The sequence below is a fragment of the Leptinotarsa decemlineata genome, unplaced genomic scaffold (assembly GCF_025532065.1).
Source record: "Leptinotarsa decemlineata unplaced genomic scaffold, Ldec_3_MD MMD2_tig00078422_RagTag_RagTag, whole genome shotgun sequence".
In the NCBI taxonomy this organism is placed as follows: Eukaryota; Metazoa; Arthropoda; class Insecta; order Coleoptera; family Chrysomelidae; genus Leptinotarsa; species Leptinotarsa decemlineata.
The window spans coordinates 11,554,422-11,581,807 of NW_027412747.1; the positions used below are offsets into that span (position 1 = coordinate 11,554,422).

General features: G+C 37.0%; 2 protein-coding genes across 2 annotated transcripts in view; one reads left to right on the forward strand and one right to left on the reverse strand.

Annotated features, from left to right (window-relative positions):
• LOC111512522 (Leucine-rich tendon-specific protein) overlaps positions 1–27,386 on the reverse strand; it is a 158,376-nt gene that overhangs the window by 31,281 nt on the left and 99,709 nt on the right. The window lies entirely within an intron of this gene.
• LOC111516837 (lysozyme) lies at positions 1,170–11,064 on the forward strand. Its single transcript, XM_074186434.1, has 4 exons — positions 1,170–1,469; positions 4,572–4,660; positions 8,174–8,237; positions 10,832–11,064. The coding sequence occupies exons 1-4, from the start codon at positions 1,334–1,336 to the stop codon at positions 10,978–10,980; spliced, it is 438 nt and encodes a 145-aa protein (XP_074042535.1). The 5' UTR covers positions 1,170–1,333; the 3' UTR covers positions 10,981–11,064.

Here is a 27,386-nt window from a genome sequence, read left to right on the forward strand (position 1 = left end):
CAAACGACACACCCATGCTCAATTCCTCAAGGGATGGGATGGAATCAAAAGATGAAGTCTTGTCAGGATTACTCTGGGTAATCCCAGGATTACCCTGGGAAGCTGGCACCGACGAAATATTTGGCGATGACAATGAAAAACCTACGCTTAACAGTAGAATTTCTGACTGGCCATTATCAACTAAAGATACACCTCCATATTATGGGGCTAGTGGATAATAAGAGAGTGTGTGTTCGGCGAGCCTTGGCCTACACCTGCCGATATAAAAGATATGTCTCCTAGTGATCTGTCCACCTTCCTAGAAAAGAAGAATGGGCGATGACCTAGGAGGACAACTCCTGTTACGAATAACAGTAGGCAAGCCCATAGAGGGATAAACATAGAAGGGGATATCGTGCACCCTATTGAAGCGGTCTACCATATATGAACCTTTCTGGCAAGTAGGGGAGCCCGTCAGATTTATAAAAAAACGCTCATCAGAAATATTCGAATGCGTCAGCCACTACTTTATTTCGAAGTAAGAAGAGTACTTTTATCAAAATCTGACTATTTAAGCGTGGGGAGTAGATGTGACCCCTCTACTTCCCTACGTCACAAAGTTTATGACTCATCTACTCCCCTATGTCACGCTCAAATCATCAGATTTTGATAAATATACTCTTTTTACCTTGAAATCAAGCCACCATACCTTAATCTGACGTATTCAAATATTTCTGATGAACGATTTTTATATAAATCTGACGGGCTGCCCTACTTGCCCGTCTCCCAATTGAGGCTTCATATATGAAGACGGCTTCAACAGGATGTATGGTATCCCCTCCTATGTTTATCTGTCGTGCTCAAGTTAATCCCAAAAACCCGCTCTGGGGTTCTCTATTCAATAAAGAATTTTCAAATAAATCGAACTTTTGAACTGAATTCCCCCAAAAAATTGGAAAAACAACTGTTACTTTGGATACACCGCAATTTTGTGAATTTTGCATCAGGTGCAATGATATGAAAAATATATTCCAGTTGAAATACGATCAATCTGTGAACCAAAAAATTCAGGAGACTTTTTGTACGTGAAGTCATCGATTTTTGTAAGAATATTAAATTTAACCCAATTTTCCTGTACTAATATATTAGTAAACATCCAAATAGAATACTGGCGCTAGTTTCATTTTACATCTGCATATCAACAATTATATCATCTTCTAAACCACATTTGCCTCATTTAACAGTGCGGTAATCAACCACAATCTAGCTCTTGTAATATAAACAAGGAAGACTAGAATGCAGATGAGTTTTTAACAACTTGAGCTAATTAAGTTTTACATGATTCAGTTATGCAATGGCGGTGTTCTTGTTTTGCGTGTTTCTGCTGGGAATAACCGGGTTAGATGAGATCCAGGCAAAAATTTTCACGAAATGTGGCCTTGCCCAAGAACTTGTGAGGTGTGGATTTGACAAAACTTATGTCGGAAATTGTAAGTGATACTGTGAGAAATCAATTCACAATTAGTTTCATAAGATTTTTGAAATGTATTTTTTCGTCTATGAAATTTTTCTGTGGTGAACCAGAATTCATGTCTTGAAGTTGAGAGAACATCAAAGAAATATCACAATATCAAAATAAATCAGATTATAATGATCTGGATGGCTGACTTTTATATTTTTTATCGATATTCAGTTCAAGGTTCATTGATAGTTCAAATAAAAATCTCCAGCGTAGTTGCCATATCAGACTGATTTCTTACCTTTGCATGGATTATTATTGATTTGTTCAATTTTGTCAAATGATAGCCTTATTCAGAGGATTCCAAAAAAGACTGTACCGATCTATAATTGGAAAACTGCAATAAAAAAATTGTTAGAATTCTGAAGTGGATGAGATTTCCTGAATTATAGAAAGTATTTTGATAGTTCGATAAAATGAATTTTTCTATGACTACTGACAATAATGTGACCGTTTTTTGTTGGGTGGGTAGTTAAAATGATCCATAATTCGCACCTTAGAACTACGTTCGAGATAGGGCCGTCGCCATAGGGGAGATGGGGGAGAACCTCCCCCCCCCTGCTTTTTCGACTTGGGAATAAGTTGGGAAATTTTGGGCCGTGAAGATAGAAAAAAATTATAGTAAAAAATGAATAAAAATTAGGAACATTAAAGTGAGAGAAAAGAAAGGAAGATGTTATAAGAAAAGGGAAAGAACCAGGAGAAGGTTGGGATTTCCCAACATGCATAACTTGGAGATCCCATACTTTGAAATTCTGAGTTGTAAGTTTAATTTCTCCCAAGTAAGAGAACAGTTCTGAACAGTCCACAAATTTTGAAGTGACCATTTCACAAAATTCCCAACTTTTTGCTGTTTTTCAACTTGAAAAAGTTGAGAAATTTCGGGCCGAGAAGATAGAAAAAATAATAGTAGAAAACAATAAGCACAATATTATTTAAGTGTTGTTTCCTTTCATTTGTATTGAATATTCCTATACATGGTGGATATGGTGGAAGACCAAGGAACTTGGTCCAGAGTAGAATAATTCCCATTATTATTTTTTTAATTACCAAAATTTCTTTTCTTGTGCATACCCTAACGGGGATAAGCAGTCAACCAATATTTGGATAGCTGAGTAAAAAAATCAATATTATAGTAATAACTAATCCCTCGGAATTCATTTTTCGAAAGTTGGGAAAGTTGCTGGTGGGGTTGGGAAAATTTGCATTCTCTCCCCCCCCCCTGGTTTTTATTTTCGACAGTCCTGGTTCGAGACCAATCATAAATATGCAAATCACTAACTTAACTGTCGTGTTTCAATATTTTCAACTGTCAGTGAGCCCTGAGAATTCAACTAATAGTCTACTATGTACATATTCATGTACTATTTTCTTATAAATTTTTTCAGTATCAGATCAAAGTGTCATTCGATTCGTGTTGTCACGTGGAAAGTTTAAGGCAAAGTTCGAAAAGGCGCCGAAAAAAAAAGTTATAAACAAATTACTAAAAAAAAATAATTGAGGTTTTTTTTTTGAATATCTCAAAAAATATTGAAAATTTTTGAATTTAAAAAAAAAATTCGAAAAGATCATCAAATTTTCTAAAATAAAGTTCATGTAATTTTGGAATACATCAATGAACAATGATCTGTGGTTGAAAAAGTGTTATCCCAATTTTTCTATTAATTATGCATTTGTTACTTAATAATTTTTTATAAACTGAAAGTTAACATGAAATTTTGATGATCAACAAACTTGAACCCTGGAATTTTTTTCACTTCCTGAAGTTATTCTCAATTGGCTAATCTCCGTTACAAAAATCACAACATTTTGATTTTCCTTTTTTATCAACAATTGAAAATTAAAAATTAACAAGGTAAATAAAACTTGTTTTTTTATAAATCTTGATTGTTTCGATGTTTATCGGTTGGAAGATACTTAAAATTTTTTATTTTTTACTGTTATTGTTTGAAAAATTGTTATTAACAAATACATTGTTCATGAATAAATCTAAAATGCTCTTTTCGTAATATACTTATTGATGGAAATTATGATTTTCAAGAAAAAATAAACACATATTATTCAATGATTTTTTGGCTGCTTCTTATTATACATTCATTTAATATTTCAACTCTCCAGAATATCCCTCACGAATGAATTTTATTTCGAAATGCTTCTGATATAAGCCACGAAAAAGAGTAGTACTCCATTAATGAGAAATGGTCATTAATTGTTCGAACAACGACTTTATTGTTTATTGTGATTGACAATGTTTCGTGGTGTATTTCATCAGTTCGGACTTCCATTGTCTAATATTATATAAATTGATTCGAAATCCCTGAAAAAAATAAAAAGATTAACCGAAAATACCAATTTTATTATTAAACAAAAAAACTGAAATAAGAAAGAAATAACATACAAGCAACAACCAAAAAAATTAAACATTTAAATATTAATAAAAGCTGAAGATTAAAAAATGTTATTAACAAAAAGTGAAAAATAAAAATCAAAAGATTCCAAACCAAGTAACGTCACGACGTTTCGATTGTTAGTATCCACAATCGTCTTCGGGTGATAACTGAATTTATTCCTTCGAAATCCGACTATTTATTAGTCATTCGAGTGCTTTCACCTAGCCCCTCTTCCCTCTCTCCGCTTCATTGATTTACGACCAACTCCCGTCAAACGGTCATCTCCCGGTAATCTTCCTCTTTGAAGATGATCACTTGGTGATCGAAAAACGTGTCGAGGTGTTGAAAATAACGATTTGGTGTTGGGAAAAAACTCCAGTAATATAAATTGTCAAGTGTCAACAACATCAACCTAGTTTTCTCAATATAATTGATAAATTTTCGAAATAGAATGGTAACAATAGATGTCACTTTGTAAAGCTTTTATTGAAAACTTTTCATGAGAGTAAGATTTCACGTAAGGATTTCTCCCTGGTACATCACAACTAAAATCCAAAAAAAGAAAGGAGTGAAGTTACTGATATTTTATCTCGTTTTCTTCGTCTGATTCTATCTCCTATTGAACTGATGATTACACAGCCCTTCAAACCTCAAAACTATAAAAATAATGAGTTTTCTTTCAGGGGTTTGTCTTATTGAGAGCGAAAGTGGCAAAGACACTTCAAAGCAGGTAGTCAAAGCGAATGGTGGCAAAGCTTTGGGGTTATTCCAGGTGAGTTTCATAATTCAGAAAGAAAGTTATTTTCATAAAAATGCTACCATGAGCCTCACTTCATTGATATTTGCCATCATCAACACATTCGTGTGAGTAAAAATATAAATACTAAAGGGATTGATGTAATAATATATACTTGAATCACACAAATACGAAACTGTAATGGAGAAATTCTATATGAGACTGATAATATCAAAACACCTAGTATTATAGATTATAAAAACGTTGTAGACTATAGGTATGCCCCCATTTTGTATTCTATAGGTATGCCCTCATATTGTATTCTATAGGTATGATGCTCCCATATTACATTCTATAGGCATTCGCCCATATTGTATTCTATAGGTATCATGCTCCTATATCGTATTCTATAGGTATGATTCTCTCACATGCATTCTATAGACATTCTCCCATATTGTAGTCCATAGATATCATGCCTCCTTATTGTATTCTATGGGTATCAGGCTCCCATTTTGTATCTCTCATTTTGTATTTTATCCTCCAATATTGTATTGTATTGTTGTCATTCATGCCCGAAAGGAAATAATGCGGGCCGCCACTGGTAACCAAACGTGACGTAGCTGAGAGCATGGGAATATCCAATGTTACCTGCCGTTCGAGAAAGAACAAGAAACATGCTACCGATGTCGATAGAACTTCGGCGAAATTCTAAACTGTTCCATTGCGATATTTAAACGCTGGCTACAAGCGTATTCGAAAAGTTAAGCAGAAAGTGAGGTGGACGTAACAGTGCGGTAAGCGAAGTAATCTAGTAAGGCGATAGACATTAAAATAATGATCGACATTTTTAGTTGAAGTGTTTGTTGTTTCTGAAGTGAAATAAAGTTAAGTTTGATTATTCAGTATAGTCAATCATTGGTCAACCCACGGGTGAAAACGTAACATTTGGTGTCAGAAGTGAAATAATTGACTGAAATTTTACTGTTTTATGGTGAATACAAGGAGTGTCGATTACGACGAGATGGAAAAGCTTGAGAAAATGTTTGAGGCTCTGCAAGCGAGCCTGGCTGAGAATGAGAAACATGGAAGAGAGAAAGAACAAATACGCCGAAATGAAGATCATGAAATATCACTAGGTATTTAAAAAAAACAGGAAAAACGGAAAAAAGACAATCAGATGTACCTTCATTTATTGGAAGATTTGAAATTTTCCCAAGTGAGTAAAGGAGAGGTGCAGGAATATATTCAGAAAGAATTTAGAAAAGTATTTCAGGAAACAAAGAAGATATTGGAAAAAGTAGTCGATGAGAAGCTTGAAGAGGTTGGAATTTTTTTTTAAAAAATTTGAAGCAGTTGACAAAAAGTTTGGAGAGATTATCCGGGAAATTCTGAAAGAATTACCGGAACCAAAAAGGATAACTTTTGAAACGTTCAAATCGGAAACGACATTTTTCCTTTCTAGCAGTGGTTTTATTAAAACTCCAACTTTTGATGGCGCTTCGGGTTCCCTCTGACCTGGAGGGTAGCAACCTGTAAGGGTGTCTTGTCCAGGAATACGGATAAACCATTTGAGGAATCACCTAACCATGGTGTGGTACGGTCGTTAAGAGCCCCTGAGGGCATCACTACCTTCCTGACGAGGCAAGACATTATCGTAGCGCAGAAGGTGGATCGCGTCTTCAAAACTGTGCGAGAATGGATTGCCAAAGGTGTGAGGCCGGAATGGCAAGAGATTTCCAAGCACGGCCAGCGGGAAAGGGGTTATTGGCTCTAATGGGACTCCATTAGCATTCGAGATGACCTACTCACTCGGAAATGGGAGAGCTCGGATGGAAAAACCCACAGATTCCAGATGATACTTCCTGAGACGTATATCCCGAGAATCCTCGAACAGCTTCACGATGGTCGCACTGCAGGGCATTTCGGAACTCTAGCTAGAGTGCGTGAGAGGTACTATTGGGTCAAGTGCCATCGAGACTTGGAAGAGTGGTGTAAGTACTGTGACCTGTTCTCTTCGAGAAAGGGTTGAGGAAAGTTGAAGCAGTACAGCAGTACCACTCCCTATGGCCACATCTAGTATCGAGTACTTTATGACTGTGATGGACTACTTTTTCAAATGGCCTGAAGTAGTATTCTTACCCAACCAAGAGGCTAAAACGGTAGCAGACGCCCTGTTGCAGAACGTAATTGCCAGGCACGCAGTACCTCAACAACTACACTCGGATAAGGGCCGCAACTTTGAATCGGATTTATTGAAGGAAATGATGACTTTGTTAAGAATGAAGAAGATAAAGAACAACTGCTCTCCACCCACAATCCGATGGAATGGTCGAGATGCATAATCGCACCATCAATAACTACCTCTCGATATTTGCCTCCAAAAACCAAAGAGACTGGGATGAATTGGTTCCTCTTTTTCTGTTGGCATACAAGAACTCCCAACATGACGCGACAGGTTATACACCATCCATGTTGTTAACTGGAAGGGAACTGAGGCTTCCGATAGGTGTATTGTATGGCAGTCCTTCCGATGAATCTCAAGAGGTACCTCTTTAAGGGTATGTGAATGACCTGAAGGAGAGACTGGACATTATACACGAATTTGCGAGGACCAAATTACAGGTTTTCAGCGACAGGATGAAGCTAAGATTCGACAAAAAGTCGCTGCCAGTGAGCGATGTAGTGCGGCTCTACCAACTCCAACGTCGGAAAGGTTTGTGTTCCAAGTTGCAGAGACCATGGCAAGGACCTTACTTGGTAACCAAAACGACCTGGTGTACAGAATCCAATTGTCACCTAGAAGCAAGCCTAAAGTTGTCCACTTACATGGATCGTGATGTTCCCTCTTGGAATGTTGTTCGGAGCGTACAACTTCGGGAAAGGGGGTAGTTTTGTCAATCATGTCCGAAAGGAAATAATGCCGACCGCCAGTGGTAACCAAACGTGACGTAGCTGAGAGCGTGGGAATATCCAATGTTAACCTGCCGCTCGAGAAAGAGCAAGTAACATGCTACCGATGTCGATAGAACTTCGGCTAAATTCAACGCTATTCCATTGCGATATTTAAACGCTGGCTACAAGCGTATTCGAAAAGTTAAGTACAAAGTGAGGTGGACGTAACAATGCGGTACGCGAAGTAATCTAGTAAGGCGATAGACATTAAAATATTAATTGAAATTTTTAGTTGAAGTGTTTGTTGTTTTCAAAGTGAAATAAAGTTGAGTTTGATTATTGGTTAATTATTGGTCAACCCACGGGGAAAAAACGTAACAGTATAATATAATATAGTAATGACTAAGTATACTGCCCGCATATTGTATTCTATAGGTATTCCCCATATTGTATTGTATGAGTATGCTCACATATTATATTCTATAGGTATAGGTATGCTTCAATATTGCATTATATAGGGATGATGCTCCCATTTACGTGAAGCAATTTCCAGAGTCTGTTGGTTCTTATTCATTGTAAAATATCACAGATCAGAAATGACATACTAATTTCTTGTCTCGTATCATTTTCAATGCTGAGCTATCAAATTATTTTCAGATAAACAGCAAGGAATGGTGTCAATTTGGAAGACCTGGTGGAAAATGCAATATGAAATGCGAAGGTGGGTACTATGCAATGAAACTTCAAAGGCAACATTTACAACATATGTTTTTTCAATTTCAAAACTTCATGGTGAAAATAAAAAAATTAGTTCACTTCACAAATGTATGTTACCGTATCATCAACTCTTCTCGAGAAAATAATGTAGATATTTCGATAAATATGGCATCTATTGATGGACTTTCAATAACTGTTATTTTTCATCAATCAATGAAATAATGATGGTACGTATACTCGTATTCAACTCAACTCCTATCGATCGATTTGCGAAAATATAACTGGTAATGAAAAATTTGCCCAATATTCGTATAATAACTGTATTTCATTGTGATTTTTATGTATATATTTTGAATTTCAATATACCGAATAACTTATTATCTGTGACTTCAAAATGTACCCAAACAATAGAAAAAATATTAAATCGAGTAGCCCAACTCTAACAAGATCCTTGTCCTCTTTCTCAAACAGACCCTTGACATCAGTGAGAAAATATTCAAATTCTTACTTCAATAATACTTATTTCTCAGTTTCGAATTTTTGTGAACAAAGCTCTTTCTGGAACTTAGCTACCCAATTATTACTATAACTATGCGATCCCGATTGAGAAAGACCAGATGACCAAATGAACTATAAAAAATTAGGAAAAATCTAATAAGTATACTCAATACCTACTCGTGGCAAGGATGAACGAGCAATCAATCAGTGACTTACCACAAAATATTAAATATCTTAGGACGAACTGAATTTTCCTATATTCTCCTTAGTCTGGTATTGTTGGGAAAGACAACTAATTGAAGTGTCCCTGCATGATCACCATCGTTTAGGTCAACAGATAATCTGATAATCCAAGAGGTAGAAAACAACAGCAATACTGTTGCTTTCAAAAAGTCCTTCAAGAATGCCAAATAGATTATTTTCCATTGTGACTAGGCTAGGTTAGGTTAGGTTAGGTCCAAAGTGAATGTGTCTATTCGATGCTCCGCTGCAACCCGCAAGGTTTTATTATGGCTCACACATATTCACACTCGACCAAATTAACCCAACTTATCATCGAAGCCAATTAGTTTGTATGGTGAGTAGTCTTTCAGGTCAGATAGTAAGAGTACGGCTCTGCCGAGCTCTAAAAACCAGGTTCGGTCCCCGGCGAGGCAGGCACAAAGTATGTGCCTGTTCCGCATCATTTTCCAAACAGAGGGGACACACACTGTCTTCTGACAGTCCGAGTCTCTGCATATGAGGATTCAAATGACGGTGACCTGTAAGAAGGCCTGTTAGACATCGTAGTTCATTTCTACTGTAGTCCAACAACTGTTTGGTATCAAACTTCGAAGGGAGAATAAACGCCTTGGAGCGTGCCAATCCTGGAAGATTCTGTCAGGAGTCCATAAATCTTCTTGCCATACAGGTGTTCAATATTTGTTTGGCAAACCCTAAAGCGATGCCAATGACAGGTTTTGGTCCGATGAAGCTGCTTGAAGTACCCTCTTTTGCAAGAAAGTAAGCAGCCTGATTGCCTTGCAGACCTGTATGACCAGGTATCCAGACCAGAGATGATCTGTTAAGTCTTCCTATCGAGGAGAGTCGTTATTGACAATTTGCTACCAAATTAGATGTTGCTCGGTAGGAGCCGATTGACTGTCCGAGAATATTTTTATTGACTTGTATATAATGTTGAATTCTTCCAATCTCTCCGTATTTCAAGCGTAAATTTCCGCTTGAAATACAGTCGCATATGTTCCAAGGCAGGTTGATATCTCTGTCCTGGATCTGCAACTGAAAACACCTGCACCAGAACCGGAAGGTGTTTCTGATCCATCTGTGAACCGACAACTATCTGCTCTTAATATTTCCTTCTCCCGGAGGATTCAGTCCTCTCTACTATGGAACAGTACTTTATAACGCAGTTTGTAGTTGACAGTTGGAGGCATAAAGTCAGAGGTCATTTCCAAAATGCTGTGACTTCCAGTGTCAACCAACAGTCTGTTGCACTCTGCATTAAATTGATTTGTGCAATTGGCAATGTGCACAAGAATATATGCAGTCCATCTAGCCTCTCTCTCCAGTGGAGAGGAGGTAGATCTAAAAGGATCTCCATGGCCGCTGACGGTGTTGTACTGATGGCCAAACAAGCCTCTTTCTGTAAGCCAGAGAGCTTCGCCTGGGCCATTTTCTGTAAAGCCTTCGGCCACCAGGCAATTGCACCATAAGTGATCATTTGTTTGACAATCATCACATTAATCTAATGTATTTGTTTGGGACCTAAACCCTAGTTTTACGACGATTTCTTCGACATGTCCATAGGACAGTCTGGCTTTGTGTAAAACTTTTTCTAAGTGAGCGTTCCAGGTGAGTTTTTTAACAAGGCTAGGTTACCAAATTTTCCATTAACCGAATTACCACTCAAAAACACCCGAAAATGTTGAATAACTTTCTTGTTCAATATCCAAATGTATTAGGGAGTTGAAAATACATACCATATTGGCAGTAATACACAGAAATATCCAGTTTCAACTCCGTGAAACTTTCTAAAATATTTCTGTTTGGTTTCACAGAGTGTATATGTTATACTACAACAATGTCTGTATCTGTTTTCAGATTTTCTTGATGAAGACATTGCTAACGACTCAGTTTGTGCCAAAAAAATCCAGTCTGAATTGGGTTTTCGATATTGGGAAGGATGGACGAGAAGCTGCTACGGAAGAAGCTATCCCTCAACCATTGTTGCATCTTGTTTTCCACCATAAGGGTTGTATAGGCAATATAATACCTGTTAATTATTTTTCGTTGTCTCCGGATTTGGTGAAATAAATTGTGATGCTGCTTACGTAGTACAAGTTTCAATAACAGTTCTTCTATGGCACCTGTTAGGAGTAGACTGAGGTGCACTTCATGTGCAAACGTAGATGAAGTATCACTTCGACCACAAGAATAAATAGTGAATTACATCTGAAGCAATAGAATTTTTTTTCAAAGATCAAGTCACATGATGTAGAACTTCACAATCAGAGAGTTAGGAATAAACTGTTTGCCAGTTCCAACGGGTCTAGATCCTTCTGGTCGTAGATAAAGCTGTTAATCAGAACCTTACAAAATCCACAATTCCACCACTAACCCAAGCGGATGGTTCCGTTGCAACAACAACCATAGAAAAGGTAAATCTACTAGCTGAACAATTTGCGTCCCACTCCACAGTCGATTTTCTGAGAAAGGCACCACCCACTATTCTCACATTAGAATCCACAAGGCCGGAAATTACTTTTCGATAACGTCTAGTCGGGTGAATTTTGAAACAGCTCAATATTAATAAGGCATCTGGCCCTGATGAAGTACCCGTCATCGTACTTGAAAAATGCACAAATGAACTCGCACCAGTATTTTGTAGACTTTTCAACTTGTCTTACAAGAAAGGGTTGTTTTCTTATTGTTGGAAGATTGCTCGCGTTCAGCCTATTCCCAAAAAAGGCAACAAAAATCTTTAAAATAACTATAGACCAGTTGCTTTGCTATCAGTGATATAAAAAATCATGCAAAAAGTCTTGAATCATCATATCCTCAATTATTTGGGAGGCTTCAACATCTTGAGCGATCATCAATATGGATTTTGGAAACAAAGATCAACATGCGATCTTCTATCGTATGTCAACCATATTTGGAATAACGCATTCGAGAAACATGGAAAATCAATAAATGTTAGTATAGAAATATAAAATGTGAATATGAAAACAGCTACAAAAAAGTAGAGTTAGTTGAACTAAAGTTCAACATCGAAAATTTGTCTCAACATGGTTGTGTACAGACTTGTTTAAAAATATTATCAACACTTATATAATAGACTTATAAACATATATATATATATATATATATATATATATATATATATATATATATATATACACATCGGAAAAGTCTAGGGATATTTTTATAACATACTAAATATCATAAAAATAAATGCATGAGGTCTTTTAATTTCGATTAAATTGGTACACTCGACCACCCTGTAGATTTCTATGGGTTGAACAAAGCCTGCAAAAACGGTAACTAATCTTTTATCAAGTTTTATCTGAAAGTGTCGAGTTTGTACATTCTATGCAGTTCTTGCTCAGCAATTGAACTGGAAATATTGTGCTTTAACATGGAACGCCATCACTTACCATTGGCTGAGATGAATAGAGCTGTGGGGCTTCTTCAAGGTGGCATGCGACAAAATGATGTAGCTCTTCGTTTGGGGGTCTCCCAAAGTGTTATCAGTCGATTGTGGCGGCGTTTCCGTGAAACTGGCAGTCCAGCCGAAAAACATCCAGGGCGAGGACGCGCTACAACTGCAGTTCAAGACCGATTTTTGGTCTTAACGTGTTGCAGCAGACGCACCAGGTAACCATTGGTCGTGATACTGTCAGAAATCGACTGCATGAAGCAGATCTCCACAACAGAAGGCCACTTAGATGTCCACCTTTGTCGAGAGGCAATCGCGGTAGAAGATTAGAGTGGTGTCAAGAACATCAAAACTGGGATGCAAATGATTGGGCCACAGTTTTGTTTACAGACGAATCCAGATTTGGATTTCATCCAGATTCTCGTCGAGTAAGACTGTGGAGACGACCTGGAAATAATGAACGTTTGAGACACGTCCAGGAAGTCCACACATACAGAGGTGGTACAGTAATGCTATGGGGCGGAATCATGATCGGCGGCAGAACCGATTTCGTTTTTCCAAATCGCTCCCTCACAGCTCGACAGTACCTCGACACCATTCTTCTACCTATCGTCCGTCCGTTTGCTGGTGCTGTTGGTGAAAACTTCCACCTAATGCACGATGATGCTCGTCCACATGTCGCGCGTCTAGTGACTGACTGGCTCACCAACGAAGGAGTTGATGTATTGCCATGGCCAGCACAATCACCGGACCTGAATCCTATCGAGCATGTGTGGGACATGCTTCAACGAAGAATTACTCCGCATATGGGGAACATTCACACAACGTTTCAATTGGGAGAGCTTTTAATCGCTGAATGGGCAAATGTACCTCCACAAGACATTGACAATCTCATTTTGTCGATCCACGATAGATGTAGGGCCGTAATAAACCAGCGTGGAGGCCATACTTTGTACTGATTCCAATTTTTTTTGTATTATGATTTTTTTTCGGGGTGCCAAAGAAGAGCCATATTTTTTTTTAGTTTTGCTTATATGCGCACTCAGTATTTTTGACCATTTGATGAATTTTGTTTTAAGTTACATTCGTTTAATAATCACCCGTCAACTTTTTTTTCCTAAAGCGATCTAAAAAAAAATTATTGCCATTTTTAAAAATATCCCTAGACTTTTCCGATGTGTATATATATATATATATATATATATATATATATATATATATACACGTTGTGGATGATATCATTAGAGCCACTGATAGAGGAGATATAACAGTTTTGATTCTGCTGGATTTCACTAGAGCCTTTGATATCATCAATCATGAACTGTTGATGTCCATACTCCATTACATAGGATTCTCAGAGCAATCTATTACATTACTGCGGAATTACTTGACTGGAAGAAAAAAAATGGTGCGTATTGATGGAATTCGCTCGGAATACCTTCACATTAAATCGGGTGTATCACAAGGTTCCATTCTAGGACCACTGCTTTTCAATATCTACACTTCTTATCTCATCAGAAGCTTGAATCATTGTAACGTTCATCTGTACGCTGATGACACACAAATATATCACCGCTTTCCACCGCAAATGTTCGATGATGCTATGCAACTGATGCAACTGATGTTCGATGATGCTATGCAACTGATGAACAATGAACTCTCCTCTTTTATCAAATCCGCTACTGACCATTGTATTCTCATTAACCCGAATAAGTCGAATATTTCAACGTTTGGCCAGCAACAAAAGAGAAAAATAATCGAGGAAATGGTTAGAATGAACGTTATGGGTTCTCCACTTCATAACGTTGGAATGGTAAAAAACTTGGGGGTTCTTATGGACAACAGCGTAAGATTCGAAAACCACGTCATGAAGCTTATTCAACGAGCATACGCCTCTATTAAACTGATATATGGGAGCAGACATTATCTCACTAGGAAGGTAAAAATAACTGTGTGCGAGACTCTTGTTCTCTCTCACTTCAATTATGCAGATGTTCTATATGGTCCAAATTTGACTGATATATGTAAACGTGAAATTCAGACTGTTCAGAATTCATGTTTACGTCTAATCTTTGGAGTGAGAAGAAGGCAAGCGATTTCGTATACCTTAAAACTAGCTGGGTGGCTAAACATGGAGAGTAGAAGGTTACTTACTGTATGCTAATGTTTTCTTTCATAAAATAATAACAACGAAAAAACCGCCTTATTTATATAATAAAATAACATACAGAACTGATGTACACAACGTAAATATTAGGCATAAGCATGCCTTAACCCCTCCTCAGTTTAGAACTGAGTTTTTCAAGAGATCGTTCACATATCAAATTTGCAAATTATATAATGCTTTACCGTATCAAATTAAATTCAATATGATTTCAAACATCAAAGACAGCATAAAAAATCATCTTCTCCTGCAATAGATTTTATGATTAGGATTGTAATAAATAGAATTCCTGACCAAATTTGTTAAAGGAATTGGCAATTTCAACGCGTTAGAGCGGGTGCTATGAGAATGGCATGAAGCCTCAAATAGGGACATATTTTTGTAAATGTGGCAAACCGTTTCCAAAATGAACAGAGCAATCACTGTTAAAAACTTTTGCTCAGCGAATTTGTGTCTGCATGAATCACGAGGTTTAATTTTACACATACAGTGCTAGTCAAAAGTCCCCTCCCCCCCTCGTATCTTTTGAACGGGTATACTTCTAATAACGAAATTTGGAGGGTGGAAATAAACGGATGTAGGCTTCTTAACTGGTCATAACAGGTGACGCAATAGTCATAAATGACGTCACAAGGCCACTGTGACCAAAAATTTTAAATGGGACCCTATGGCAAGTGACAGCTCGTTTGAAAGGTATTGAAAATACCTATTCAGTCATACCAATTTTTTTTGGGTTTCGGCTGATTTTGATTGATAAATTGAAGAAATACGAAAATTATAGTTTCGCATTTAATTAATAAAGATTTAAGAACCAGTTCTTATAATAAGTGTTCAAAATGTGCTCCATCTACTTCCTGGCAGTAATGCATCCTATTGCTGAACTCTTGTCGTACTCGTCCCAGTGTGTCAGCGGAAATTGCCCTACATTCTTCAACAATTCGTTGTTTCAGAATGGCAATACTGTCAGGTGCTGTAGCGTAAACCTTAGATTTCAAGTACCCCCATAGAAAAAAATCTAATGGTGTAAGGTCCGGTGACCGAGCTGGCCATTCGATCGAACCTCGTCGTCCAATCCATCTACCACGATATTCTTCATCTAGGTAACGTCTTACTGCACCGTAATAGTGTGCAGGAGCACCATCTTGTTGAAACGTTATTTCCAAGTTGTCGAATTCATCTGGATTATCTTCTAGAATTTCAAGAATTAACGCCTCAATATCAGTTTGTAGCATCTCCAGATACAATTCACCGGTTAAGTTAGCATTGAGAAAAAGAGGCCCAACTATGTGGTTTCCCAAAATACCTGCCCAAACATTTACTTTTTCTGGAAATTGAGTATGTTTTTCACGAAAGATGTGAGGATTTGTGTCACTCCAATACCTCACATTTTGAGTGTTAACATTTCCATTGAGAAAGAAAGTACTTTCGTCACTAAAACAAATTGTCTGTATGTAGCCTGGTTGTTGGTTCATTTTATCGGACATAGTTTCACAGAATTCTAGTCTTCGGTCGGGGTCATCATCTGAAAGTTGGTGCACCATTTTTAATTTGTATGGATGAAATTTGTTTTTAGCCAACACCCTATGTACTGTCCTTTGACTGACTTCACAGATAGACGCAACTTGGGCTGTGGAAGAAGTAGGGTTCACTACCATTTCTCCAAGTATGTCAATTTTTTTGTCATCACTAATTGTTGGTCGACCAGATCGTTTGGCATCTTGAACACTACCTGATGCTTCAAACTTCCGAAGAAGCTCCCTCAAATAAACCCTCGATATAGGGCGACCGGGTACCTCTCATCAAACAGTCGTTTCGCTGCATGGAAATTGTTTCTACATTCACCATTTATTAAGATAGCTGCTACTTTGTCGGCTACAGTACGTACCATTTTGCCTATGTAAACACTTAAACGTCTCGTTAAACAATAGCTTAGGTAAATTTTCAAGGTATAAACACTTTTGACAAGTAGATAATTCAAACACGTCAACCTTTTTGACAACGAACCAGAGGCGTACTTTAAAATCTTTATTAATTAAATGCGAAACAATAATTTTCGTATTTCTTCAATTTATCAATCAAAATCAGCCGAAACCCAAACAAAATTGGTATGACTGAATAGGTATTTTCAATACCTTTCAAACGAGCTGTCACTTGCCATAGGGTCCCATTTAAAATTTTGGGTCACAGTGGCCTTGTGACGTCATTTATGACTATTGCGTCACCTGTTATGACCAGTTAAGAAGCCTACATCCGATTATTTCCACCCTCCAAATTTCATTATTATAAGTATACCCGTTCCAAAGATACGAGGGGGGGAGGGGACTTTTGACTAGCACTGTATACCTGATAGCCCGTTTTTGCAGTACTAATACAGAGAGAAGTGCTGATGAATATTGCATACTCCCCAAAACGGTATTCCATAACATAGGTTGGATTCAACGAGAGCGTAATACACCGTTCTGGCAGTTTTGATTCCCATATTTATTGAAGTTACTCTCACTGCATAACATCCAGAACAAATTTTACTTTTGAGTTGTTTAATATACTCAATAAATTTGAGCTTGTTGACTTACATTTGTCGTACGGTATATTGGACAGCATATTCTTTACATCGAATGACACTAAAATTCAGTTATGTAGCGCCACGTAACAACATTTTTGTAAGCATAAGCATTGCGGATGTAACCCACTCAATGATCAAATTGACCTGTTCTACTCGCCAGTTTTCAGAATAGCGTACCCACATTGTCTCAGGGAAACAAAATTCTGGTTCTCAGTTAAGTTAAGGACCATCTGTTACTATCTAGAGCGATGTACGGATAAATAAAGGTTAGTTACAAATAAATGTGGAATAAAAACATAGAAAGTTTTATTCCCTATGTGTCATGGTGATCTACCACGTAGTATAACGTCTACATCCATCAATTTAGTTGGATAATCATTTTCTGCCCATCCCCACGAATATTTTTCAGTGAGCTCACTGCCTAATACGCACTCTGCATAACTACCAAGTTAGTCAAACCTATTAGTAGGCGGCAGTCGTATTGCGGCTCTAAATCCAGCAATTCCATTTTCAATATTTGGTTACATTTTGTATAATAGTGCGGCGACATGAATCAGCTCGGTTCCTAGCAGATGTTGAGAGCACCAGCCGTATACATATTCAAGACGGGCAGTCAGCTCTTTATTAAACCATTCTTCAGGTTTCTTTGCGAATCCGTACGTTCGCAGAATAAATGAAGATCTGATCCGAGATATTTTTTTTTTTCGAAACTGGTTCATTGAAATATTGCCGTGTGGGAAATATCGCAACGCTCGTTATTTTTGTTTTATTAGCGGTGCACTCTCATTATGTCTTGATAATTCGTCGTTTTGTTTCATTTCACCCACATACAGACACTGATTTCACTTCTTGTATTAGTAGACAATTCAATTGAGGGACAAATCCAAAATATTATATTTCTGTCAAAAATCAGTTGCGGTGCTAGTTAAATTCATAGATTAGTTCACACTTTGTAGATCCATATAGGAGCTAAATTGACGTTTTGATAGTTTTTAGTTGTTTAAGTAATCAAATTTGGTTGATAGTGGTGAGGAGACTATCAATATTTTGTATGATGAGAAAAAGGTAGTATCATTCGCATAAGACACCACATCATATGGATTTATATAAAAGAACAGGTCGTTATGATAAATAAGAGTGTCCTCAAGACAGTTCCCTGAGGGTAAGGTTAGGTTAGGTCCAAAGTGAATGTGTCTATTCTAGTTTCCACCGTAACCCACAAGGGTTTATTGTGGCTCACACCTATTCACACTCGACCAAATGAACCCAGCTTCTTAACGAAGCCGATTGGTTTGTATGGTGAGTGGTCTTTCAGGTCAGATGCCAAGAGTACGGCTCTGCCGAACTCTAAAAACCTGATTCGGTCCCCAGCGGGACAGGCACAAAGTATATGCTCTGCTGTCTCATCATTTTCCAAACAGAGGCGACACACACTGTCTTCCGACAGTACGATTCTCTGCATATGATAATTCAAATGACAGTGACCTGTAAGAAGTACATCCCTATTGTAGTTCAATAACTGTTTGGTATCTAGCTTCGGAGGGTGGATGAACGTCTTGGATTATGCCAATCTTGTAAGATTCTGCCAGAAGTACATAAATCTTCTTGCCATCCGGGTGTTCAATCTTTGTTTGGCAAAACATAAAGCGATGCCAATGACAGGTTCTGTTCCAATGAAGCTGCTTGCAGCACCCTTCTTTGCAAGGGAGTCAGCAGCCTCATTGCCTTCCAGGCCACTATATGGCCAGGAATCCAGACCAGAGACAATCTGTTACGTTTTCCTATAGCCTAAAGAGGCGGTACAAGCTAACGCTCAGTTACTTGGCAAAAGATTAATGTTCAGCGGTCTAGGCATGCGTATGGCTGCTCCAGCTCCCGAAGCCATAGCTGACAATCCTCTGGCCACAATGCAAGCCCAGGTTCATCTACAGGCAGCCGCATCTGCGACCACAGCAGCCCAAGCACAGTTTGCTGCTGAGGCTGGTTACAGCAAGTTCTTTGGAGCTTACCCTCACTTGGCGACACCAAATGCAGACTGCGATTCCAAGAATTGCATTTATCGGATACCCTGTGAGTGCGGAAAATCCTATACTGGTGAAACTGAGAGGCCATTAAATGTTCGCATTGCCGAGCACAAGAAACACACACAGCGAGGGGGAAACCAGCAAATCAGGAATAGCAGACCATGTTTGGACCCATCAACACAACATCGAGTGGTTTCAAGCTGAGATCTTGCACAGAGAGGAACATTGGTTCAGGAGAAAATTCAAGGAAGCCTCTTACATGTTGTCCAACAACGTATTCAGCCAAGTCTGCGTAGAAATAAGCAACATATGGAAACCCATCATCAAGCGAAAAATGGCCAACTCCCGTCAAACGGTCATTCCCACGGAACCAGTAAACTGGAAAATGGAAAGCGTGGATAAGTGAAAGTACTCGAACGACCTATAAATAGTCATCTCTCGGAGGAATCGTCCCGAAGACGATTGTAGATACTAACAATCAAAACGTCGTGAACTAACGTGACTTGGAATCTCTCCACTTTTTATTTTTATTTTCTTTTTTCATTTCTTTATTTTCATTTATTTTTGTTCAATTGTTCTATTTTACTTGTATTTTATTTCACTATTATTTCATTTCAGGTTTATTTTGCTCAATATAATTGTTATTTTCAGCTATTCATTTTTAATTCTTCATTTTTAGTTATTTCAGGGATTTCAAGTCATTTTATATAGTAGACAATGGAAGTCCGAACTAGTGAAATTCATCATGAAACATTGTCAATCACCTTCAAACAAACGATAAATTATCATTTTCCAATTCAATGGTCGATTTTGCATAATTATAGTCATTTGAAACATATTTACAACAACACAAATAAGATAATTTGCACAAAATTGATTTCACTGAGGACATCCACAAGTTAGTGAAAAGCACTGACACTTCGAAAAGTTCCATTATTCATGAGTATGTTTCAATACCAACCGATCGGGATTTTACCAGGTATCAGAACAAAAAATCAAGCAAACAACTATCATGTTCTGTTCAAACAAAATGTTTGGCAAGTTCAGCGGTGTATTCTGTACAGATTTTGGTCGTGATAGGAGAATCTACGGATTCAATGAGAAACAATCTGCTCACGACGTCTTATGCAAATAACACCACTTTAACGTAACATGCTGTCACCATAAAGACCGTGCAGTCTGGACTATCTCAGTGATCCTCATACAATCAGTGACAATTATTTGAAGTTGTTGCGACCTGTATATGACAACGGACCTATCGATATAAAGAGGATGGACATAACTGATGTGATAAAAAAACCTTACATCTCATTGATCATAATTTCTATTTCTCTGTGATATTTTGTAGAAAAATTATTTTTAATTTATATTCTCTTTATTCATTCAATAAACAAATTGTTTTGAATTAATTAATTTCCACGATATATTTGTTTCAAATACTAACAAAAAAAAACAAAAACAACCATGTGTCACTCTTTGTGTAAAAAACTAAAAGAATTAATTTGAAAAAAAAATAGAGAAAAAATTTTGTACACAAAAAGTGACACATGGTGGTTTTTGATTTTTTGGTAGTATTTAAAAAAATATATCGTGAGAATCAATTTGTTCAGAACAAATTGTTCAATAAATAAATGAGGAAAATACAAATTGAAAATGTTTTTTTTTCAAAAATCAGAGTGGAATAGAAATTGTGAAATAAAAAATCGTTCGTCAATATTCATATTTAGTGGCAAAAAAAACTGTTAATCAACAAATGTGTTTTTGAGCAATGACAAAAATTTTTGAGAAACAATTTTGTTCTTGAAAATGATAATATTCATTACTGATAAAAATCATTTAAAAAAATTTCAAATATCTTAAAAACAATACATTTGTTTCTAACAATTTTTCAAACAAATAGAGGTAAAAATTATGAAAAATAATTTTGAGTAATTTTAAATAATAACAATACGAATAAATATGAATACTGAAAATTATATTTTTTTTTCATTGCTTCAATTGAATTTTTTACTTTTTAACGTATTTGATCATAAATAACAAAGTGGAAAATCTAAATTTTTCAATTTTTCCAACAAGAATCTTTTTTTGAAGGCGCCTAAGAGAAGCTCTAAGGAGTGAACAAAATTTGAGGATTTCAGTTCAAAAATTATCAGGGTTTATATGTGAATTTTAAACTTGTGAAAAATAGGTTAATCAACTAAATCAACTAAAGTATATCTAACAAAATAATCACGGGAAAAAATTTTTTTTTCATGGATTTTCGTTTATTCAGGTGTCTAGAAGGAATGTGAATTTGTTTTTTCTTAGTAATAATATTTAATGGATTAAAATAATTTGTATTGGTTCAAAGTTCCGTATCGGTCAACCCGTGCGGGACGCACATCGCCCGCTTTTAGCGCTATTTTCGTCTCTTAATTAACATTATAAATATTGATGATAGAGTTCCGAAAGTTGTAACTTTTGTTTAGGAAATTTCCTCCTCTTCAAGGATCTTTTATCAAATTTTGGATATCTTCAATATTTTTTGAGATATTTGCAAAAAACCAAACCATCTTTTTTTCACTAAATTGTTTATAACTTTTGCAGTTTTTTCGAGCCCCTCTCGAAATTTTCCAAAAAGTTGCTAGAGATCATTCCAAATCGAATGAGCTTTTGATTATAGTTTTTTGTGCCCTTGGACAGAAGTTCCAGAAGATCCTAAATGGTCTTCATTTCGAAACAGTTAGGTAACCTATCTACCAAAAGACAGTACGAAACAAAAATGCCTTCAAAACGATACAAAAAGTAGAACAAAACCTACGAACTGATGGTCCGTCCTAACCAACAACTCAATAAAAATAATATCTCATTGTCATCAAACATATAAAGTTTACAAAAAATAGAAAAACTGGGAAGAAACAAAAATTTGCCCCTAGATGAGAGAAACATGTATTCTGTTAATATTTTCGAAACTGAAATTTTCCAGGAAAATTACACAACGTCTGAGTGTATGGAAGAGTTCAATATCACGAGGACAAAATGGCGATCTGATAGAATTCTCTTTCTGTTTCACGTCAGTAGAAATTAGGGAATAATCCGATGCCAAATATCGAAATGATTCGTTAACATTCCACTTCCTGGGGTAGTGCGGTTCTTTTAGCAGAAAAATGAACAAATCCAAATCTCCATCTGAAGGTATTCGAAAAATTAATTTTCTAGTTCTTTCGTGCTTGCCACTACAGTTCCTCACAACGATTTCAATTTTTTTTAATCTATCCGTTTCCATCTCTCTCTTTTGGACCATCATTTTTGTCGAGGTCGACCGTAATAAATAGTTTACACTACTCAAATTGTAAGACAGCAATCACACCGGTCGATTTTTGACAAATAATATAAATTCATACATTCAATTGAAGTGAAACTTAAACGTCATAATGTTTCTGGTTCAGTACCTTTCGTCAGTGCAGTAGATAAAGCCGACTGTTAAAAATGGATCAACCAAGTATGTTTGCAGATGCAAAACACGGGACAATGTATATGCTGTTGATTTTGGATAGTAACAAACAACACGTCTTGAAATAGCTTGGTTTGAAATCCTTGTTTGTTTTTTTTTATTATATGATCTGTATTTGACAGAATTATCGACATTATTGCTTGATCTATTCGCAGGCAGATGGCGCTGTAGCCGCGCGCCTGCTGCCTTATTTGTAACCCTCCTTTGCGCGCCTGCTACCTTGGGCTTGGTAGCTGATTTTCAGGCTCCCTCTCCGATATTAGAAAATATCAATGGTTATTTCTCTAAACAATACACGCCAGATTGATCCCAGAGTTTAGATAAAATAAATATAGTTTGAAAAGACTAAAAAACACGCTTTTATAGCATACAAAACTGAAAAATGAAAAATAAATATAGTTTAAAAAACTGAAAAACACGCTTCTGAATCTAACTAAGAAGTTAAAAATATTTTTTAAATGAGCTTAAAACAATAACGAACGAAAAATATTAGTATTATTGTGGAAAAAGCGTGGGCCCTTTGTGCCATGTTTTTTGTATATCAAGCGCTAGCCGCTTTTTTCACAATGAAAATAAAATAAATAAATAAAATGTTTATTGATCCCTTAAGCTAGTATATAAACAAGATGGGACATGTCCTTAAAATTAATGAGAGTGATGTAAAAGTACCAACCCAAGTAAAATACATTGAGTATATAAAATAGGTATACAATATCAATTACAATTACGTCGTCACCTTACTTACAGTCGATATAAATACGTCTCGAATTCATCGAGTGAATAAAAACATTGTGTGACTATGAGTTCTTTCAGGTGAGATTTAAAAAGTGTTGGGGAACTCGCTTTTTTTATATTGTCTGGTAGGCCATTGAAGAAACGGCAGCCAGCATTATTCGGTGACTTTTTATAAAACGAATGTTTGTGTTTGATTAATTTGATGTCGTTTTTACATCTAGTATTATGGGAGTGAGAGTCACTGTTTAGAGGATACAGATGCTTATTCTTGAATATGTAACACAGAATTTCAAATAGGTAAATAGATACGACAGTTAGGATTTGGTATTTTTTGAAAATATCCCTACAAGAGTTGCGACTTTTTATGCCAAATATTAGTCTGAGTATACGCTTTTGAGCAACACTCTAGTGATCTCAGATGCCTGTCCCCACGCTATAATATCATAAGATATAGCTGAATATACCAATGCATAATATATTTGAAGAAGGGAGTCAATGTTCAGCATATTCTTTAGATTAACAAGTATATAAAAGCTTTTATTCAATTTCCTCAAAACGAAATTTATTTGTTCTTCCCATGAGAGGTTGCAATCAATGTATATGCCTAGGAGTTGTGACGATATAGAGGTTTTCAAAGCAATATCTTTAAATTCATATACGTAGTTTATTGGAGCTCTATTCTTTGTGTGATATTCTATCACTACAGTTTTGCTGTGATTGATGATCAACATATTTTTCATGCAGTAATTTGAGAAATCATTCAGCACCAGATCTGCTTCTGATTTCATTTTATATGCGTCAACTCCAGATACCACAATGGTGGTGTCGTCCGCATACATAAAGGTTCTAACACTTCTAATGTGCTCAGGAAGGTCATTCACATATGTTAAAAAAATTAAGGGGCCTATAACATTTCTTTGGGGAGTTCCAAGTTCAAGGGAATATTCGTCTGATTTTATGTTATCAATTTTGACGATAATTTTTCTATTCTCCAGGTAGGACGTTATCCAGCAATTTATACTGGTATTTAACTAGTATTTTTCGTACGTTAGTGTTTTGAGCTCATTAAAAAATATTTTTGAGTTTTTATTTCGATGTTCTTTAAAAGCGTGTTTTTCAGTTTTTCAAACTATATTCATTTTGTAAGCATTATATGTAAATTTTCGACGTTTCAATAATCTTTTAACCCGTTTCATTGATTTATTTTCATTCATTTCCGCTCTTTTCCTTCTTTATTGCTATTTATAAGGTTTTTGTTTTGATTCTTCGTAAATTATACACATTTCAATAATCTTCAAACCCATTTTATTGATTCATTTCTATTCATCGATTCATTTCCGCTCAAAATAATTTGGTTCACTTCACAAATTAGTGTTATTATACTTTTGTATTAAATTCTCTGCCAGCGATTATTTTTTCAATACGTGATTCGTGATTTACTCACGAATCTATGGTGGCAGGAAGGATCTCAAATTTCAGCTTTGCGACAGGAACAACTAGTCGACGAGGCCCTCAAACTCGTTGCCTGAGTTCTTTATGGATTAAATGTACAAGAGAAACATAAACCAGGAAGTTATTGTCCTTTGCAGCGAGTTAATATCAGATTTCTTTTATGCTGGATTATTCATAGCATATAACATTCCGGTTTATAGGTTTGAATTGCATTCGGTGAACGAATAGCGAGTTGGCTTTCAAAATTTGAATAATATAATGAACATCTTCAGTAGGCAGATGAAAATGCTATGAGACAAGAACATATCGGAAATTGAAATTAAATGATGCGAGGAAATTTCATACAAATAACAAAATAAATCAAACAAAGACCTTGATTGGGAGTTGCGTTGCGTTGCTCCACGTAATGGTAAATATAAGTCTCTCCGGCATCCAGATGGTAAATATCAGTACCGTTTACGAATTGCATACTTCTATATCTTCTCTGCATCATTTTTCTATGACATAAACCCTTACAGACTTTCCATTGCCAAATTCCAGCCGAATAGAATATCATATTGTATACATTATTATTATCATTATTTTTTACCGTAGTATGCGCTGGTTAGGCCCTATCTCCCGAAGCCCCGATACATTCGGAAGGGCGCGCCAGCATTAGCAACCAACGACCACTCCTCACTACGTGGAGTAAGTGGATCATTGGCTCCGAGAATCATGTGCTCTGAACAAGCACAGTAAGCCAAAAATGACAGCCTTCTGCATCTGTCCGGCTAATATTTCTGCTTTAGTGTGGCAAGCCGGTATGATTTTATGATTCGAGAGTAGGAAGGGCATCATTCCATCAAGGACTCCAATAATCAGAACAACAATCTCGACAGAGTGGTCTGGATAGAGTCTGCGGAGTTCGAAGAGAAAATCTCGATATTTTATCTGTTTTTTTCTCCTCTTTTCAGACGATATTCGTCTCGCCAGGAGCTGAGAACTCCACGACAAATATCGTCTTGCTCTGGTGGTCGAGAAGCCTGAGGGTGGGGAACGAATAGTTCCAATAAATTCGGCACTTTTCGTTCCCCACAACGAATTCAATACACCCCGGAGCGGAGGGCGACACCGGTGTCTCGGCAATACCGTAAGAGTGCCATATTATACAATTCGAAAACGGAACCGATATTTATCGTCTGGATGCCGAAGAGACTTATATTTACCATTGCGTGGAGCAACGCAACGCAAGTCCCAATCAAGGTTTCTGCTTGATTTATTTTGTTATTTGTATGAAATTTCCTCGCATCATTTGATTTCAATTTCTGATGTGTTCTTGTCTCACAGCATTTTCATCTGCTTACTGAAGATGTTCATTATATTATTCAAATTTCGAAAGCCAACTCGCTATCCGTTCACCGAATGCAATTCAAACCTATAAACCGGAATTTTATATGCTATGAATAATCCAGCATAAAAGAAATCTGATATCAACTCGCTGCAAAGGACAATAACTTCCTGGTTTATGTTTCTCTTGTACATTCAATCCATAAAGAACTCAGGCAACGAGTTTGGGGACCTCGTCGACTAGTTGTTCCTGTCATAACGCTGAAATTTGAGATCCTTTCTGCCACCATAGATTCGTGAGTAAATCACGAATCACGTGATTGGCACTCTTTGGGCCGCGTTATGTCGATGGATATAGGCCGAGATCGCATGTAGTAGATATGCTGATAGCAAATGCATTTGGGTCTCGTGGGCTCGCGTCATGCCCTGCACCTTGCTTAAGGAACCTCTATACCCATCACGCGACTGCGGTAGACTAAGGTGTTGAAGACACCATCCTGACAAGCCATGATTAACCCCTCAGTTTCCGACTTCAGCCTACTCGATCTGAGGAAAGCCAAAGTCAGGTCCTTTGATAAGTTAAGGTCTCCAATATTATTGAAGAAGCATCCATGCATTGGGTAATCCTTGTGTTTCAGTAGAAGTGAGGTGATCTCTACGGCTTTTATATGAGCTTTTTGCTGAACGGGTTACAACTCGATGACAGGGTTGTGGTTCTCGTTCACTGTCAAAAACTGAACCGAGTTCATCAGCTGCTCGGGCAGCTACCCTAAATAGAAAGGCTCCAATTCCTGCACTCTATCTCTATATCTAGTACCATTCTGTCATGTAGACCCTCCAAATTGAAAAGTTCACGGCCTCCCTGTTGTTGGGGGAAGTGCAACCGTGGAACAGATGATTTGGGATGCAGACTCCTATAGAGATGCATCATTTTTCGGGTCTTTACGTCGAGTTGATACAGCCCCTCCCGAATCCACTTCACTACTCCAAACGAGTAGAGTAAGATTGGAACGGCAAGCATATTTGTTGCAGCAACTTTGTTCTTCCTCGACAGTTCCGATGACCAAATCCGTCGAAGTTTGTGCTGATAATTGCCGCAGAGAGAGTTCTTCACTGCTGTTACTTCTTGTGAGTGGCGTTGTTCCACCTCCAGGTGAGTATACGTCTCTTCGGCATCTAAATGGTGTAGGATGCTTTCATCTACAAGCTGCACATCCTCTCCGTAGTCCCCGCATCATCC